At 49.2% G+C, this 17,380-nt stretch overlaps 2 protein-coding genes across 5 annotated transcripts; one reads left to right on the top strand and one right to left on the bottom strand.

The window, feature by feature from the left end:
* Positions 1-4,554: 4,554 nt before the first annotated feature.
* On the top strand, positions 4,555-5,567 carry LOC133893527 (RING-H2 finger protein ATL70-like). The gene has a single exon (XM_062334561.1). It carries the CDS (start codon positions 4,758-4,760, stop codon positions 5,271-5,273), a length of 516 nt encoding a protein of 171 aa, XP_062190545.1. The 5' UTR covers positions 4,555-4,757; the 3' UTR covers positions 5,274-5,567.
* A 503-nt stretch (positions 5,568-6,070) lies between these two features.
* LOC133893526 (probable receptor-like protein kinase At1g49730) lies at positions 6,071-8,113 on the bottom strand. Of its 4 annotated transcripts, none has more exons than XM_062334558.1 (7): positions 7,917-8,113; positions 7,335-7,599; positions 7,166-7,242; positions 7,030-7,097; positions 6,812-6,901; positions 6,659-6,731; positions 6,071-6,545 (listed from the first exon to the last, which is right to left on the bottom strand). In XM_062334558.1, the coding sequence occupies exons 1-7, from the start codon at positions 7,960-7,962 to the stop codon at positions 6,229-6,231; spliced, it is 936 nt and encodes a 311-aa protein (XP_062190542.1). In that variant the 5' UTR covers positions 7,963-8,113; the 3' UTR covers positions 6,071-6,228. The 4 variants fall into 4 exon arrangements, with proteins under 4 accessions (XP_062190542.1, XP_062190544.1, XP_062190541.1 ...); XM_062334560.1 differs by having other exon boundaries at positions 7,190-7,242; XM_062334557.1 differs by having other exon boundaries at positions 7,335-8,083.
* Between the last annotated feature and the right edge of the window lie 9,267 nt (positions 8,114-17,380).

The raw sequence follows: 17,380 nt of genomic DNA, 5'->3' as shown, positions 1-17,380 counted from the left end.
AGATCTTCATCTACTAATTTACTGATTGAAAGAACATGTACATTAACCTCAGGTTGTGCTAGGCAATAAGCGCTTCCATCTTGGTTAACTTACAACACATGGCAGGATCCTGACTCCATCTGATGCAAGGGCCAAAACTGTTAGAATATATGGGCTTAGCCCATTATATTTGTATAATTCTAAATAAATCTCAAAGATCTAACCATGTTAGGGAGGTGTGTATCTTTAGTCTCACCTTGCTAGTGGATGTGGATAGAGACCAACTTAAAAAGGCTTCTCTTCTCCACCCACTTAGCATATGTGGATGAGAGGACTAAAAGAACATATGCGTGCGCTCGTTTGCCACGCCACGCCATGCCACGCCGTGGCCGAGACGGAGGGTGCATGGCACGCGTCACCTGCGTGAATGGTCCATCAAAATTGGATCCAATTCCTTGCACAGATGCGGCCTCCATTTGCGGTTTCATTCTTTTTGCTACATGGACAAATAGACAAATATATGAAAATTGTGTTGGTCAAAACTCCGATCGTGGCGGCGTAACTGATTCTGAGCGTTATGCGTTTCAACCGCGCGACTCTCCCTCTCTATATATTTGCTAGCCACCGCACAAAGGTGAGACACGAGATGCAAATTCGCAATTAGGGTTTTGCCAATTTCTCTCTACTACGCCAATGCACGTAGACTACTCCATCCCGATACGCTGGCGTGCACCGACGAACGGGAGAGAAGGTCTCTAGAACCCATCGCTCTTGGGATCCTGCACCGGGAGAGGGAGAATAAAGATTTTTGGGAAGCGCTCATCGCGACTGCTCACGATCTACTTCCTCTACATCATTGTGTGCTACTTCATCTACATTACCACCGTCGTCGCCGTCTGCAACATCAAGATCAACTTTGATTACTTTATCTTCGTCATCACCTATTGCATCGACATCACGGGGCTTCTGCATCTCATGTCGCCATCAGGTACGTACACTACAATCCTGCTCAAGAGTTTAATCGAGTGAACTAGTCGATATACTACTGTGAGGAACCATCCAAATAGTATTCCAATTAATCATCAGGACGATCATTTACTTAATCACGAACACGATGATTAGCTGGAATACCATCCAGGTAGTCCTGGCACGTGTTTTGTACCTAACATCGGAACACATGCATTTTCAATATATAGCATCACATCAAAGCATAAGAATGAGTGAGTAATTAAATTATATTACAAGTTCTTAAGCGTTCCAACATTTACAATAATTTATACAAAAGATTAGATTAACTACACAGCGAAAATAAAACTATAGACAGCAAAAAAAGAGTGAAGCCACATGCCCTTAAGCTCCACCCTAAAAGCTTCGCCACTCAAGAGTAGTTGTCTACTCATACCCACCACCAATATCGATGGGCGTGAAGTAGCCAAAAACAAGATCATCCTCACCAGACGTACCTGAAAGAGCAGCGTGAGTACGAAGGTACTCATAAGACTTAATCCATATAGGGTACATATAGATAACCCAACTCCAAGGATTATACATTGAGCCATTAGCAAGGAGAAGGTCACAAAGTTATGTAAATTCATATGCATAAGCAACCTAGAGACATATGTGTGAGCACCTATACTTAACCAAACAAATATTTTAAAACCTGCAAACAACATGAACACAAATGTAAATGGAACCATCTTATGTAATCAACGACCATCGATAATCATGCCCAACAAAATCATACCAACCATCCCACATTTGTGACTCTACGACTGATGCAAATGGATAGGAGCATGCTCATAACCGAGAGTGTAGCAAGAGGTTCCCTTTCATGTTTGAAATCAAAATCTGAAGGTGTGTTGGAATAGAGTTGCAGGGTAAAACCATCAATATTGTGAGTATATAATTTATCACTACTCAACTTTGTCTCACAGTATGAACTGCATAGCAACGTATATTAATCTTTTAGCAGGTAAAAGAAGGATATTGATCGATTGAAAACAAAAAGATCTTCATCTGCTAGATTGAAAAGAGCATGTACATCAACCTCAGGTTGTGCTAGGCAATAAGCGCTTCCATCTTGGTTAGCTTACAACACATGGTAGGATCCTAACTCCATCTGATGCAAGGGCCAAAACTATTAGAATATATGGGCTTAGCCCATTGTATTTGTATAATTCCAAATAAATCTTAAAAGTCCTATCATGTGAGGGAGGTGTGTATCTTTAGTCCCACTTTGCTAGTGGATATGGATGGAAACCAACTTAAAATGGTTTATCTCCTCCACTAACTTAGCATGTGTGGATGAGAGTACTAGAAGAACACAGGCGCACGCTCGCTTGTCGCGCCGCGTCGGGGTGGGGGCAGGGGGCGCGGGCACGCGGCACTTGCGTGAATGGTCCATCGAAATTGGGTCCAGTTCCTTGCGCAGATGCAGCCTCCTTTTACGATTTTATTTGTTTACTTTGTGGGCAAATAGATAAATATATGGAAACCGTGTGGGTCAAGACTCTGATCGTGGTGGCATAACCGATTTTGATCGTGGTGCGTCTTAATCATACAACTCTCCCTCCATATATATCTGCTAGCCGTCACACAAAAGTGAGACGTGGGTTGCATATTCTCAATTAGGGTTTTGCCAATTTCTCTCTGTTATGCCGTCGCACATCGACTACTCCAACCCACTATGCCGACGTGCAATGATGAATGGGAGAGCAGGTCTTCGGAACCCGTCACTCTCGGGATCCTACACCGGGAGATGGTGCATAAGGTTTTTGGAAAGCGCTCATCGCGACTGCTCATGACCTGCTTTCTCTACATCAACGCATGCTACTTCTTCTACATTTCCACCGTCGTTGCTGTCTGCTACATCGAGATCAACTTCGACTACTTCATCTCGTCATCGCCTGCTGCATTGACATCACAGGGGCTTTTGCATCTCACATCGCCATCGAGTACGTACACTGCAATCCTACTTGAGTGTTTAATCGAGTGAACTAGTCGATATACTACTCGAGTGTTTTAGTCAATACATTTCTCGAGTGAGCTAGTCAAGATCCTTCTCAAGTATGTGGTCGAGGTTGATTGGGGTTGGTCGAATTCTAGTCCATTCTACTCGAATCTTATTGGGGCTCGTCTGAGCTAATCGATAATTGGTTACCTGCATCTATTCATGTTCATGTTATATCAGTAATTGAATTAAATTAAACTAAATTTGAAAGTGCTATTATTTCAAACAAAAACAACAGGGAATACGAGACATGAGGATTGAGAAGGAACCCAATATCCGGTGAGCGTGAAACCATAATCAAAAGGCGAAAGTTCCTGATGATGATGCTGCACCAAAGAGGATCGAGCGGTGAGGACCAACAACTAATTACAGAGCATCATAGAGTTCGCTCCTAGTTAGCTCTATAGAGACCACGGCACAACTCAGGTATCAGGGCTGTTGGAGGATAAAGTGGATCCAAACTACATATTGAAATGTATCACAACTGCTGCAAGGCCCGTCACCCCCTCACAGTTCAAAGAGGCTCTACGGTTGTCGGCCTCGGCTGCACGGTCGTCCATGCTGGCTTCCTCGATGTCGTCTGTCGTTTCGTGGGATGGATCTGATGGTGAAGGAACTAATCTGGATGCAGTCATGAAGAGGGTGACGAATGGGATCGAGAGGACTGAAGGAGACAAATGGGATCATGGGGACTGAAGGAGACAAATGGGATCATGGGGACTGGAGGATCGCGATCTCACGTGCGATCTGGCACACGGTGGCGTCGTGGTTACCGTAGACATGGAAGACCACCTACGACTCACAGAATTCTAAGATTTGATGGTGGCGATCAGAGGAAGGAGCGGCAGCTGTGGTGGCGACTATGCTTAGAGCAGATGAGGATGCAAGAGTGCAGCAGCGGGTGGGGGAGGACGGAGGCAAATCGATGCGTGGGACAACGCGGTTGCAGGAGCCACGGCCCAGAGCGGGGAGGGAGGGGGTTCGCACTTCGCAGGTATGGGAGGGGAAAAATAAGTCAGGCAGACAAAGGGCGTGGGTAGACAAAAATTGTTGGATGGACACAGAGAGAAGGCGATTCACATGTCGGGAGTGAGGGATTCAGGGGATGGACGTGAGATTCAGAGTGGGCGCGAAACTCATACATACTTTTTGAATAGGAGAGATAAATTTAGTTATAAATCCCATGCTACAATATACTACTGGTTCATCTTAAAAAAACTCCCTTTGACTATAAAAATATAATGTTTTGGACAAGATTCGATCAAACTTTAAATACTTTGATCAACAATATCTTTCAAAATATTTATTTTTTTGACATTAAAACTAGATGTGTAGATTTATCTTGAAAAATATTTTCACAATATCACAAATTTATTAGATTTTATAAATATATTCTAATAAAACTGATCAAAACTATATAGCGAAGACAGTGTGTTATTCAAAACATCATGACTAGAGGGAGTATATTAATGGTTTTCTACTATTATGACCATAAAAACATTTACTTTTCGGTATTTAGAGCTAAGCAGCAACATAAGTACACCTGGATACCTTCGCAGATACAAACAAATCCACACCAATCAAACACATATAAACAACTGAACTAACGCATTGACCAACTAAACACGCCATGATTTTTTTTCTCCCTCTCCCTAAACATGCCATGTAATTTGATCGCCACATGCGGCCCCTCCCTGAGCTGAGCATGCAGAGCTCGCGTTGACGGCGGCAGCAGCAGCAGCAGCAGCTTGATCGAGCCAAGAAAGCAATGAGCTCGCCACCGGCGAACGGCGGCGGCAGCCAGTACGGTATCTTCGGGCCGAGCGGCATCAACGGGTTCGGCTACGGCGTCGGCGTCTCCATCGGCGTCCTCCTCATCGTATCCACCATCGCGCTCGCCGTCTACTTCTGCACCCGCACGTTCATGCCCGTGCCCGCCGCCGCCACCGCACCGGCGCCGCCGCTTCCCGGCCGCGACGTCGAGCAAGGCATCGACGAGGCGACGCTGGAGGCGTTCCCGGCTGTGGCGTACGCGGAGGCGAGGAAGGCTGCGAGGGGCCGGGAGGCGGCGCAGGCGTGCTGCCCCGTCTGCCTCGAGAATTACGCGGACAGCGATGTGCTCCGGGTGCTGCCGGACTGCGGCCACCCGTTCCACCGGGAGTGCGTCGACCCGTGGCTCCGGCAGCGCCCGACGTGCCCCGTCTGCCGGACGTCGCCGCTGCCGAGCCCCGTGCCGACGCCGCTCGCCGATGTCACGCCGCTGGCGTCCGCAAGGCCATCGTGAGGGTTCTTGCACTCGTGCCTTCGGTGCTCTCTGCTTCGTTTCTTGTGATGTTCCGGTGATCCATTTCTTTTGTAGATGACACGGTGTAATTAGGGAGCGATCAGTTTAATTAGGAGTTAGGAAATTTGTTTTATCCGGGTGTAAAATTTGGGTATATTTTAGGTCAATCGAGAGGTTTTGTTTCTGAATAATTTGCAATTCGATCATTTTACACCTCTCTGTACAAATTGTTTGATGAATTTGCGTAAAATTTGCTCAAAACACGATTTTTTTTAATCTCAGATTACAAGAGTGAGTGTGCAGATAAGTTTGATCGGTGCTCACTACTGAAAATTAGATTCTTTTTCGTTCTGCCGTATAATTTATTGCACCAAAACGATTTATTTTCGTGAGTTCTTGAGGCCCTGTAGGTCATATAAATTTCAGTTCTGTCATGCAACTCTTAGCATTGGATATAAGAGCATGTATAATAGGGTGTTTAGAGGAGATGTTTATAGAGGTTTTTTTTCTCAATTGCAGAGCACATGTGCTTAGACAGAAGGTGAAGTGCTTATTTAAGCACCACTATTTATATTAGTGTTAATAAGATAATTAATTATATTTAAGAATATTTAGTCTTTGTTAACATTAGAAATTATATTTTTTATGTAGGTGTTTAACACTCTTTCTTTAAACATCTAGCTATAAGCAACTAGCATTGTTCATGCCCTAAAGGGTACATAAACTATTGCCAAAATCTGGAAATGTGTTATCCACTGAGTTCAGAACAGAAGCTACATGCTCTTTTCAGTTCAACATTCACTGAAATTTATCACCTCAGTTCCTCTATTGACATGAACAATATCTGAATATATTCCTGAAGAAGAAGAAGAAATTCAAATATCCTTCTACAAGCAATGGAAAAAGAAGAACAAGGATGATGCAGAGAGATGCAATACTCAACAACCTACACAAATTATCCACACCTGATTTCACATCCAAGCCGTTCTACCTTCCCCTGCAAGTACCTCACAATCTGCGGTATAGAGACCACGGCGTCATTTCCGTGCCTGGTGCAGAGCCTCGCGACGATCACAAGGTCCCGGAGCTCCCTGGCATCGTAGGCGCTGCCAAGATCCGCGTCCACCATCCTGTGCATGGAGCCGGCGAACCCGGGCTCCTGCACCCACCGCACGAGCTCGCCGTCGCCGCCCGACGACTGCCCGGTCACCAGCTCCAGCACCAGCACGCCGTACTGGAACACCAGGTCCGTCCTCCTCTGCTCAACCTGGTCTGAACAGCACGCATATATGACAATGGCGTCTCAGTGATCAGACAACACAAGATGGTGGATGCAAGCTGGGAATTGGGACTGCTCGGTGTTTGGTAGTTTGCACGGCGATAACCTTGGAATGATGCGGTATTAGGTTCGGTTGTTGCGCGCTTCATATCGTGGATGATCACACTGATATCTGATAACTGGAAGGGGTGCAGAGTCAGATTGTGCATTGCCATTGTGGCTGAGATGTGTAGCATCGTGCAGTGGTAGTCTGTCTCACCTTCGCGACGAAGTTGGCGTCCATTAACACGTTGCTCGAGCTGACAGACACATGGAACACCGGGGGATCGCAGAAGTAGTAGAGATATTCCTGAAGTCATTTCAGGTTCAGAAACTGAATCAGTTATTATCAGGAGTATGACTAGATGTATGACGAGCTCTTCTCCCTTCCAGGCAGCTCAATTTGAATTCTGAAGTGTGATGTGGTGTAGCTTTTACCAGTGCAGCTGCAACATCTATAGCAACCTGCAATCTGGTCCTCCAGTCCAACGGCGTCCTGAGAGGATCTGCCAAGAAACATCAGGGCAAACACCGACTTTGCCAGCGAAACAAGCAGATTTCTGAAGAATTTTACTGAATCTGAAGTGTGCATTTCTACCGTGAAGGCATTCTTTCAAGCTCTGGTTCTCCATGTGATCAAAGACCAGAAACCTGAAACTTCCAAGATCAAACTGCACTCAGCTCATCACAATTCAAAACGGATAGTAGCACTCAGCACTGCAGTCAGAGCGTCAGAACTGAACCTGCTGCGGTGGCCTTCGCAGAAGCCGTGGAGCCTGACGATGTGCCGGTGGTTGAGGCGGCCCAGCTGCTGCAGCTCCCGGTAGAAGGCGCCCTCCTCCTCCCGGTCATCCCGGGAGCCGGCGCGTCTGACCGTGGCGACGAGGCCGCCGGCGAAGCGGGCCCTGTACGCCGTGCCGCGGGGGCCGGTCTCGAGGACCGTGGTGAACCCGTTGGTGGCAGCCTCGATCTCCTTGGGCTTGAATCTCCTCAAGAATGGCAGAGTACCTAAAAAGGAAGGCCACAATTTCGGCAAACTTCGCTCATGTGCATGAGACATAAATGAACTGCGAGTTTGCAACCCAAATTCAGCCTGCTCGATGAAACAAACGGTGCTTTAGTTCCTAACAACTGGTTGGCAGAATAGACGCCAAAACCCCAAGAAAATTAAGCAGGCCACACTAACTAATCCAGCCATCTGAACTCAGAAGCGCGAGGCTAATTCAGCTATGAAGCGAGCCAAGAACCAACAGCTACACTGCTACAGCTAGTGTCAGCTGGAACGGAGCGCAGGTGAGCTAGGTGGAGCGATGAGAATGGCATACGCGTGCCGGCGCCGCCGAGGCAGAGCCGCCGGCGGAGGCAGCCCATCCTCCGAGGCGGCCGGGATTGGAGGAGACAGAAGCTATAGCCTCTGGGTTTTCTTGCAGAGCAGTGGCAGGCAGCAGATGCGACGGCGACAGGATTGGAGGACTGACTGATGAATGGATGGTGGATTGGGACTGTGGTTGCTTCTTTGCTCTTGTTTATGGAGCAAACTATATTGCGTGTGTTTGAGGAAACCATTTTATTTCTATTTTAATATAAAAATAAAAACTTAAATCACTTCATCTTAATCTAAAATAACATGTTCTGAATCGGATCCCAAGTCCTGCGCCCTAAGATCCCTGTAGTTAGGATCTTAACTACTAGACCCGTAAAATCGTAGATCCTAAAACCGTGAAATCAGTCCAGTCGATTTAGATGGTAAAGTTGTAGAATTGCACGATTTAACACGGGATTCCGACAATCATGCACTGTCTGATGCCACTTGATCATGGACACAGAGAGGAGACCGGAAATTAGATTCCAAACCAAACTTGGAGGATGTTTTATCGGATTACTAGTAGTACTATTGATTAGCAAATGTATGCATTGTGTTGCTTAAGTAACTTTAAACCTTTTAAAATGAACGGTGTCTACTGGCTCTGATCTGCCCGATCCTTCTAATGCTGTTCTTTTGACTTTTGCCCCTTTTATAAAAAAAAGAAAAGAAAAGAAAGTGTTGCTCTATGCTTACTCTGGGCACATATACCTTGCCGGCTCATTAAAAGAGACGGATGGCGTGTTTAGTTCCTCGAATCTTCTATTTTAGTTTAGTGGATATGTAAAATTAAAAAAAAATCGTTTGTTTATCTGTATCTACTATGATAACTTAGTTTGACGGATATAAATATACAGTTCATCTTAGCTTGTGAACTTTACTTCTCAGTTTGATCCGACAAATACAAACTCCGTAATCTGATCTGACAAATACCAACTCTATTTCTCTTTAATTCGTTTATACGATATAATTGTACGAAACCTTTTTTTTTTTTACAGACGTCTTTCCACTGCGCGATCTACTTTAAAGACTATTTTAAGTGCTGAATGATCAAACTCCCACTACCTTCCTTCATCAATAGAGTCTTGCCACTAAACTACAAGTCCATCTAATTATACGAAACCATATCAAAAACCAAAAAGATTCGAAGAGGCTAGGGAAGGGCAGCTGCCCGTCGTCGTGTCCTTGGCGCGTGAGATAGGGTGTCGCGTACGTGCCACGAGATCGCGACGCAATCCGACGTCGGTGTGTGCGTTCAAACGTCTCATGTACAGGTAATGTGACAGGAGTAGGTACTGTCGTCACATGAGATAATCACATGCTGGCACGGACCTAGCACGTAGCGATGATCAATACTGCTGTGATTGAATTTCAGGATACCACCTAGCCCATCTGCTAATGCGATGGTAATGGTGAGGAGGGTTGTACCAATGTTCTTTTTCTTTTACCACCGTGGTGAAAAAGTCTAAAGTCTCAGTAGACTCGTTGAGGTGGATACCTAACTACTAAGGAAACTGATCTTCTTTTTTTACCGGAAAGTCTATACTATGTCCGGTGTTTCTTGAGCTACCAACACCCCATTTTTGAGGGGTCCAATTTGCTTTTGCAATTTGTGTTCCGGTCGCTCCTTTCTTCTTCCTCAACTCAAGCAAAGCTTCTTTGGCGAGGGATTAAGATTTGGGGTGAGGGTCACCGGAGTGTGACGAACTAGAAGGAAGGTCGCGGTGGATAGGCAACTCGAGGGTAGTAACAGTTGGTGGCCTTTTTTTTTTCTCTTGAAAGATATTTTTCATGTCATCGTCTATTCGTCATGTATTATATATTAGATCTCATGTTACGAAAAATGTACAGTAGAGAATATAAGATATACATTAGATCAGGTGAGGCAAAGAGACATATTTGCGATATACTATTTCGTTGTGCCTGTGATCATGATGATTTAACTCCTCACGACCATAGCTAAGCCAAGTTAACTTGGTTGGTCTAGGGATTAGTAGATTTGGGTGAAGGGACAGAAGCGAAGAACATGGAGAACCTAGCCGGTGAAGTAGCAGCTAGTTTTACTCGTAGGAGGCAGAGTGGTCATATTTTTAAAGCTTTTTTCTTGGTTTTCATGTCGCTAAAATCAAAGAAATAAATCCCAGCCCCTGATACCTTTGCATTGCACAAACAAGACTTTAGCTAAGGTTAGTTGGTTATCATTTTTTCTACTGCTCATCACTAGTGCAAAAACGTCGAGTGCAGCAGTTCAAAAAGAGTGAACGCAGTCAATATTGAAAAACCGACTATGTTAAGGTTCATCATAATCGGCGTTTTGATCCACAGCCTCACCACAATGTCCTAGTTAGTTTTCACAACATAGTTGGATCTTACCGTAGTCAGTTTGTGAATGGAATCGATTGTGATGTATCATTTATTGCCTTAGATTCCAAAAACCGACGATAATATATTGTTTATTGCCATCGGTTTGTCTCTAGAACCGACTGTGTTAGGTCACCCTCCGCACAGTTCCACTTTGCGTTGCTCCAACATTTCCCACTTTGTGGCGGTTTAGAGCAACTGAAGCCTCATGACCCTTCTTCTCACATGCCAGAATTCCTCGCCTTCTGCCTGCGCACCATATAAAATCGCACACCACATCATTTTACTGCTTCACACAAAGCAAACCAAATTAAAAAAAAATCTCTTCACCTTCATCATCGCCAGACCGTAGCCACCGCCGCCAGCCCCCTTCCATGAAATAATGGCCGCACCAACACCGCAACCACCGCCGCCAAGCCCACCAAACTCCCCCTTCTCCTCGACCTCCATCGACGATGGCAAGTTCGTAGCCCTCTTCAAGAATGACGACGGTGAGTCCGCAGCCACCATCAATGACGAGGCTATTGCGCATGCACTGTATGAGGAACTCATAGCCGAAAAAAGGTTGCCAATGATGAGGCAATCGCACATGCTCCTTGTGGATGAGGAGGAGGGGGAGGATGAGGAGGATGAAGATGAGGAGGAGGTTGCAGCTATGGACAAAGACGAGGAGGGGGTCGGTGCAAACTCCGATGACTCTGGTGATGAAGATGACAATGATGCCACCGACATCATTGTCATTAGTCAAGCTGTCACCCTCGGTGGCTCGGCAACAAAGAGGCATATGCTAGTATAGGAAAAATTCCATGTTACTCCCTCTAAGGTTCATGTTATAATTAATAATTATATACATTTTGTAAAATTAGCTACTTTTTCCAAATTTAAATAATTATAGCAATTAGAGTATAATTAATTAAATTGATAAAGTGTATACCCCTACCTATTAGTGTTTTTGATTTTGACCGGTGTAGCTCAAGTGTTTTGTATGGTGACTTTAATATTATCTTAGTAGTTAAATAGGTTGGGATCAGCCTATAAGCTTTTGTGTTCCAAACATATCACCTCAGAGTTAACTCTTTTACACGAAGTGAGGATAAAAGTGTAAGAGAGGTGCTATGCATATACGGGTCTGCCCCACAGGTGGGCTGGGCTGTAAGAAAATTTTGGAGGAGGGGTTTTACATATGGTATCAGAGCTAACTCTCACTGCACGAGTGTATGCATGTTGGCCCGTTGAGGGGACATGGTATGGTCGTGGCACCGAGGAGAGATCATGCATTTGTCTGTCGTGTATGTGGTAAGCTGCCGAGGGTGTTAGCCCTAAAGGGGGAAGAATGTAATACCCCGTCTCATTAATGCTTCTGGTTTTGGCTTGTGTAGCTCAAGTGTTCCGCTGTGCCGAGTTTAGTACCATCTTAGTATTTTAAATAGGTTAGAGCAAGCTTATAAGACTTCGTGTTCTAAACATAACACATCCGAGTTAATCTTTTTATATGAAATGAGAACGAAAGTGCAAGAGATGTGCTATATGTATACAGGCCCACCCAATAGGTGGGCTATGTTGTAAGCAAATTTTGGAGACTATGTGTTACATAAAGGATCTTAACACTGCCTCTAAAATTTTGGAGATGAAAGTGCAAAATATGTGCTAACACGTCAAATATAAAAGAAGGATATTTTTGAAATAATATTATTTTAATGGATAACTGCAGAAATAGTACCTCTATTTGAAAAATTGCAAGCACAGATGCCTATTTTACACTATGTTGACATATATGCTACATTGTAGTTTTTACACTCCAGTTGTAATATCTACAGTGCAATTGATTATCCACTTTTTGCAAATTATATCTATTTTAGCAATTATATTATAATTAATAAAATTGTTTCATCATTTTTTATTAGCTAATGTTTGAACTCACTTTCCCAGTCTGTTGAAGAAACAAACCGATTGAGAAATCGCACTACTCCAATCGTTTTGTGTTACAAACCTACTCGAATACGCGTATTTTCTAGTCGGTTGACATGGCCACCCAATTGGAAAATGAATTATGCAGTCGGTTTCAACCACCGACTGGGTTGAAACTAAAATCTAATCCCAAGGCAGGACCTGCATGGTGCGTTCTTATCCTTGTTTGGTCCTTATCCTCTCTCTCTCTCTCTCTCTCTCTCTCTCTCTCTCTCTCTCTCTCTCTCTCTCTCTCTCTCTCTCCATCGCCCTAATACGCTCCTGCTTGGAATCTTGCAAGGGCTACCCGATGGCTCCCTAGATCCTTGATGGCGCAGCGGGCGAGTGGCACGAGGGGTGCTTGGAGTTGTAGACCAAGGTGTATGCAGCACAGAAGGTCCCCCTCAGTGATGGTCCTCTGCTACTTCCATCTCTAGCCAAAGTGGCGTCCGTTGGAGAAGCAAGCGCATCCTTTGTGGCTTCAAGGTTGGGGCCAAGGAGATCCAACACCATGATAGCTGCAAGGAGGAGAAGGAGGATGCCTCTGCCATGGTCACCTCGTGGAAGGAGAAGGACACGGGTGCCCAGGTTTCTCTGTCAGCTCGTACTGCTCCCTCAGTGGTGCTTCGGGTGCCAACATTTTGTGATGGTGTTCGGTGGAGCGTGCGTGTGCGTGTACTTGCTTACTTGCTTTGTGACACGACCTTTATATGCGTATAACACAAAATCCCTAGAGTGACCTTATGTTTAAATACCGATCCTTCAGGGAGCCAGTTAATCTACCAAAATAGCCATGTGATCTTACCCTGCAATCATTTAACACATTGATTGTAATGTAGGGTGTCGGAGGATGAACTCCACAAGCGGGGATCCGGAGGGACCCCCTTTGAGATTCGGTCGGGGGGATCATTCTGAATCTACCTCATACGTGAATTAATGAGAGTTGGATGCAGTTGGGATGGATGGTCGGATGCTAGTGGAAATAAATGCTCAGGGGATTTTAGACAGGTTCAGGCCGCACAGAGCGTAATACCTTACTCCTGTGTGTATGCTATAAATACTCTGAGAATGCCTCTATGTGAATCTCTTCTGTTACAAGGATTTTTGTCTAAGTCTAAAACTCCAGGAGGACTGTCTTCGTTAGCTTGTTGCGTCTGTTGAGCTTCTTGAACTTGTCTTCGTCTGTAAGACTTGGTCCTCCAGAACTTCTTTTTCATCGTTGGGGTGCATCCCCTCCTTTTATACCATCGAGGAGGCTTGGCGTGCCCAGAAAGGAGGGCGCGAGTCCTAAGACGCCATGAATGGAAAGCAACCATCATGGGTTGTAGCTTGATGTTACGGGGGGGTTGAAAATGTGCCCCTGTCCGGTCCTGTCGTCATCATGTCGCTTTTTAGCGGGTGCAGCAAGGGGCCCCATCGGGCAGCCACCGAGCAACCCTGCGTGCCCGCACGGTCAGAGCGACCCTGACACAGTAGGGCGGCAGGCGATATGCCTTGAACCCTGCGACGACATCCCGAGGCACGACGGATGACGCGCGATGGGACCCATCGCATTAAATGTCCCCACGCCACCCTGCCAGGCAATGGCAGGGACTGACAGCAGGCGTGGGGGAGTGGTTGGAAGTGACAGGCCATGCGCCCTCTTAAATGCAGCATCAGGCCTCTCACCAATTGACACCTCACCGTTGAGCCCTTGTGGGGTCCACCGGCAAGGGGCTTCTCAGGTCCTCGGGGAACTCTGGGTGCTCGGGGGACTACTGTTCATAGCCCCTAGTGCTCTCTCCAGGAACTGTGTCTGCTCAGGTCCTCGAGGAACTCGAGTACTCGGGGGCCAGTGTTCATGGCCCCGAGCGCCCTCTCCTGGAACTGTGTCTGCTCGGGTCCTCGAGGAACTCGGGTACTCGAGGACCACTGTTTATGGCCCCGAGCGCCCTCTCCCGGAACTGTGTACTTCTCGGGTCCTCGAGGAACTCGGGTACTCGGGGACCACTATTCATGGCCCCGAGCACCCTCTCCTGGAACTGTGTACTTCTCAAGCCCTTAACGAACTTGGGTACTCGGGGACCACAGTTCATGGCCCCGAGCGCCCTCTCCCGGAACTTGGTCTTCTCGGACCTCGGGGGAATAGTCCCCGAGGGAAGGTGCCACGTGGCATTCTGTTGTCCTGGCCTCGGGAATCGGGGACCCCTGGTTCCCATGTCACAGACAGCAGCCCCTGGGTCCATTGGCAGGCGATGGCCCAGAGACTGCGGATGGGGCCCTTATTTTTTCGAGGCCGATCCCAGCATCGATGCCACGTGGCTTGTTCTCAGGCGCTAGAATCTCGCTGTCTTTGCAGTCTTTCTGGCCCAGGCTTTTGGTACGGCCCAGGCGGGAAACCGAAAGGACGCGTGTCCTTCCGACTTTCGAGGAGAGTGATAACGAGGCGGGAGGCACGCGTGGCAACCGCGCGGATCAAGGGTAGTGCGCCTGGCAACCACACGGATCGAGGGGAATGCGAAAAGTGCCGTTTGAAATCCCCAGGATATAAAAAGGAGAGGGGGAATGAACCGTTGCCCCCACGCCACTCTTGCGATTGCTACCTCCTGTCTTCTTCTTCCTTGCACACCCGGAGCTCTCGCCCTTCAGCCCACAGCGCACCCTTCTTCTCAACTCTTCCAGCACACTCCTCACCCCCAAAAAATGCTGAGGGCAGGAAGCAGTCGCCGGGACGTGTCGAGCTACGACAGCGTCCTACCGAAGTCCCGTATCATGAACGAGGAGGGGGCAGAGAAGGTCCGTAAGCTGATGGTGCCCGCCGGCCAACGGGAGGCGTCGGTGGTGACGCCGGTGAACTTTCCGCCCTCCACGCGTCGGCCGGAGCGGATCGTGATCTTCGTGTCCTTCGTCGTCGCTGGACTGGTGCCGCCATTTTCGACGTTCTTCCTCCAAGTGCTGGGCACATTCGGCATCCAGCTGGCCCACCTGAGTCCAAACTCGGTGGTGATTCTGGTGATCTTCGGGCACTTCTGCGAGATGTTCATGGGAGTGCCACCGTTGGTCGTGCTCTTCTGGCACTTCTTTGTCCTTCGAGCGGCCGGGAAGAAGAAGGGGTCCGCTGAGATGGAGGTGGTCGGCTGCTCCAACTTCCGCCTGTGGGAGGGGCTCGGCAAACTCTACATCTCGCAAGTGCTGCGCGGCAAATGGGAGGACTGGTGCCAGGACTGGGTCTACGTCGACGTCAGCCCCTATGACCACCTCAGGCTGCCCCAAACGCTGACAGAACCCCACAGGCCGATCTGGGAGGCGGCCCCCGCGGAGGATGAGCGCCTGCGCCAGGTGCTGAATCGCATCGATGACCTGCGCCGGGCGGGGCTGACTTCGCTGATGGTTGTCGCCGACTACCTGCGTTGCCATCTGGCCCCTTTGCGAGAGCGAGCCTGTTTTGCCTAGATATACACCGGCTCGGGCAACCTGACGAGGACCCACATCGTCCCTGACAGAGACCTCGACAAGGAGGCGCTGGCCATACAAATCCCCGGGGTGGATGACGACAGAGGGCGGGGCGCCGCTGCTGAGGGCAGCAGGCCGACGACCCGAGGAGACAAGGGGAAGCGTCCCCGGGCATACGTCCCTCAGCCATCTTCATCATCGTCACCGTCAGCTCTGCGACAACGGCCGGCGGCGGGCGGCGCGACGGAGGGTGGCCGAGGCGGCCAATCCTCGGGAGCGGAGTTCGGGACGAAGGCCAAATCTAGGGCGCAGCAGCCTGAGGGCCAGGGCCCAGCTGGCGGTCGGACCGACCAGCCGCCGGAGACAGGCTCCGGGGCGGCCGCTGGGGCCGGCCCACAATGGCTTGAAGAGGAGGAAGGCAGAGCCCGGACCGAAGCCGCAGAGCCCTAATTCCCAGATTTCGGAGTCTCAGTGGTGGTACCGCGGGCCGAAAACCACGTAAGCTCCCTTTCTGTCTCGAGCATATCTGCCCGGATTTTGGCTTGCTACTAACCTTTTTTGTTTTCAGGCCGCCCAAGGACCCCGCAGGAGGCCAGAGCCAACCAGAGGAGCCGAGGCCAGCCCCTGTTCCTGGGTCGAGTGCGCCTGTTCCAGAGCCAAGCGCGCCAGCGGACCCGGAGCTGAGGGCACTGGCCAGCCCTGAGCCGAGGGCCCCAGCCGGTCCCGAGCAGCAAGCGCCGACCGAACCTGCCCCGAGCCCTCTGAGGAAGGAGCGAGTGGCCGTAGGGGAGGTGGTCACGACGAGGGCGTTGCCGGTGTGGCAGCCGTTGGGGACCTCGAGCGCCTCTGCAGAGAGGGCTCGCAGGGGACCCAGCCCCCAGCCACCTTCTGGCCAGGCCCCGGAACCCCTCCCGGAGGTGCTGGGAAGCGTCCAGGAGGTCATCGGGTGGCTCAAAGTGGCCGTGGAGGCAGAGCGGGCGGAACTCAAAAAGGAGCGTGTCGCCCTGGTTGATGAGAGGGGCTGGCTGGAGGAGGCCCAGAAACTTTTGGAGACCTGTATCGCCTCAGCCCGTGCGTCTTACGAGAAATCCATGCGCGAGGTGGCTGAGGAGCGGGAAGCACTGGAGGAGGCACGTGACGAGGCAGTCACCGCACAGGAGAAGGCCAGCCGCATGGAGCGACTCGCGACCGAGCGCGACCAGGCATCCCGTAGGCGTGCCGCAGAGCTACTTGCTCTGGAGCGGCAGCTGGTGTCTCGAGAGGAGGTGGCCGGTAGAAGGGAGGAGGTCGTGCGGTCTGCTCAGGCAGACTTGGCCTGCCAGAACGATGAGCTCGAGCGTGGCCGCGCTGAAGTCCTCCACCGAAAGGAGGAGGTCGCGGTACGCGAGACCGACGTCGAAATAATGGCGGTGGCCCTTGATGCCCGGGAGGAGCAGATCGTGAGGCGGATGCTGCCTCGGCATCGTCGGCTCTCCTCACCCGGGAGGAGCTGGTCGCCAAGCGGGAGGCCGACCTGGCTGCCCGAGAGCAGGCCGTCGAGGCCCGAGCAAAGCAGCTGCAGCGAGCTCAGACTGAGGCGGCTGCCCAACGCTGGGAGATCCAGACCGCAAGGGGCGTCCCTACCAGCGCCGCCGACGGCACAAGCCTCGAGGTCCGTTTGAAGAACGCAGAGGATGAGCTCGAGAC

This window comes from Phragmites australis, chromosome 15 (genome assembly GCF_958298935.1).
Source record: "Phragmites australis chromosome 15, lpPhrAust1.1, whole genome shotgun sequence".
Taxonomy (NCBI): Eukaryota; Viridiplantae; Streptophyta; class Magnoliopsida; order Poales; family Poaceae; genus Phragmites; species Phragmites australis.
The sequence above is the reverse complement of the archived record's forward strand: the minus strand, read 5'-3'. Positions and strand labels throughout refer to the sequence as shown.

Excerpts from the sequence above, each read along its gene's own strand:
- LOC133893527 (XM_062334561.1), top strand. The coding sequence starts at position 4,758 with ATGAGCTCGCCACCGGCGAACGGCGGCGGCAGCCAGTACGGTATCTTC.
- LOC133893526 (XM_062334557.1), bottom strand. The coding sequence starts at position 7,651 with ATGTCTCATGCACATGAGCGAAGTTTGCCGAAATTGTGGCCTTCCTTT. Across the intron at positions 7,243-7,334 it reads TGCGAAGGCCACCGCAGCAG|GTTTCTGGTCTTTGATCACA; the intron begins GTTCAGTTCTGA and ends TGGAAGTTTCAG. Across the intron at positions 7,098-7,165 it reads AAATGCACACTTCAGATTCA|ATCCTCTCAGGACGCCGTTG; the intron begins GTAAAATTCTTC and ends GTTTCTTGGCAG.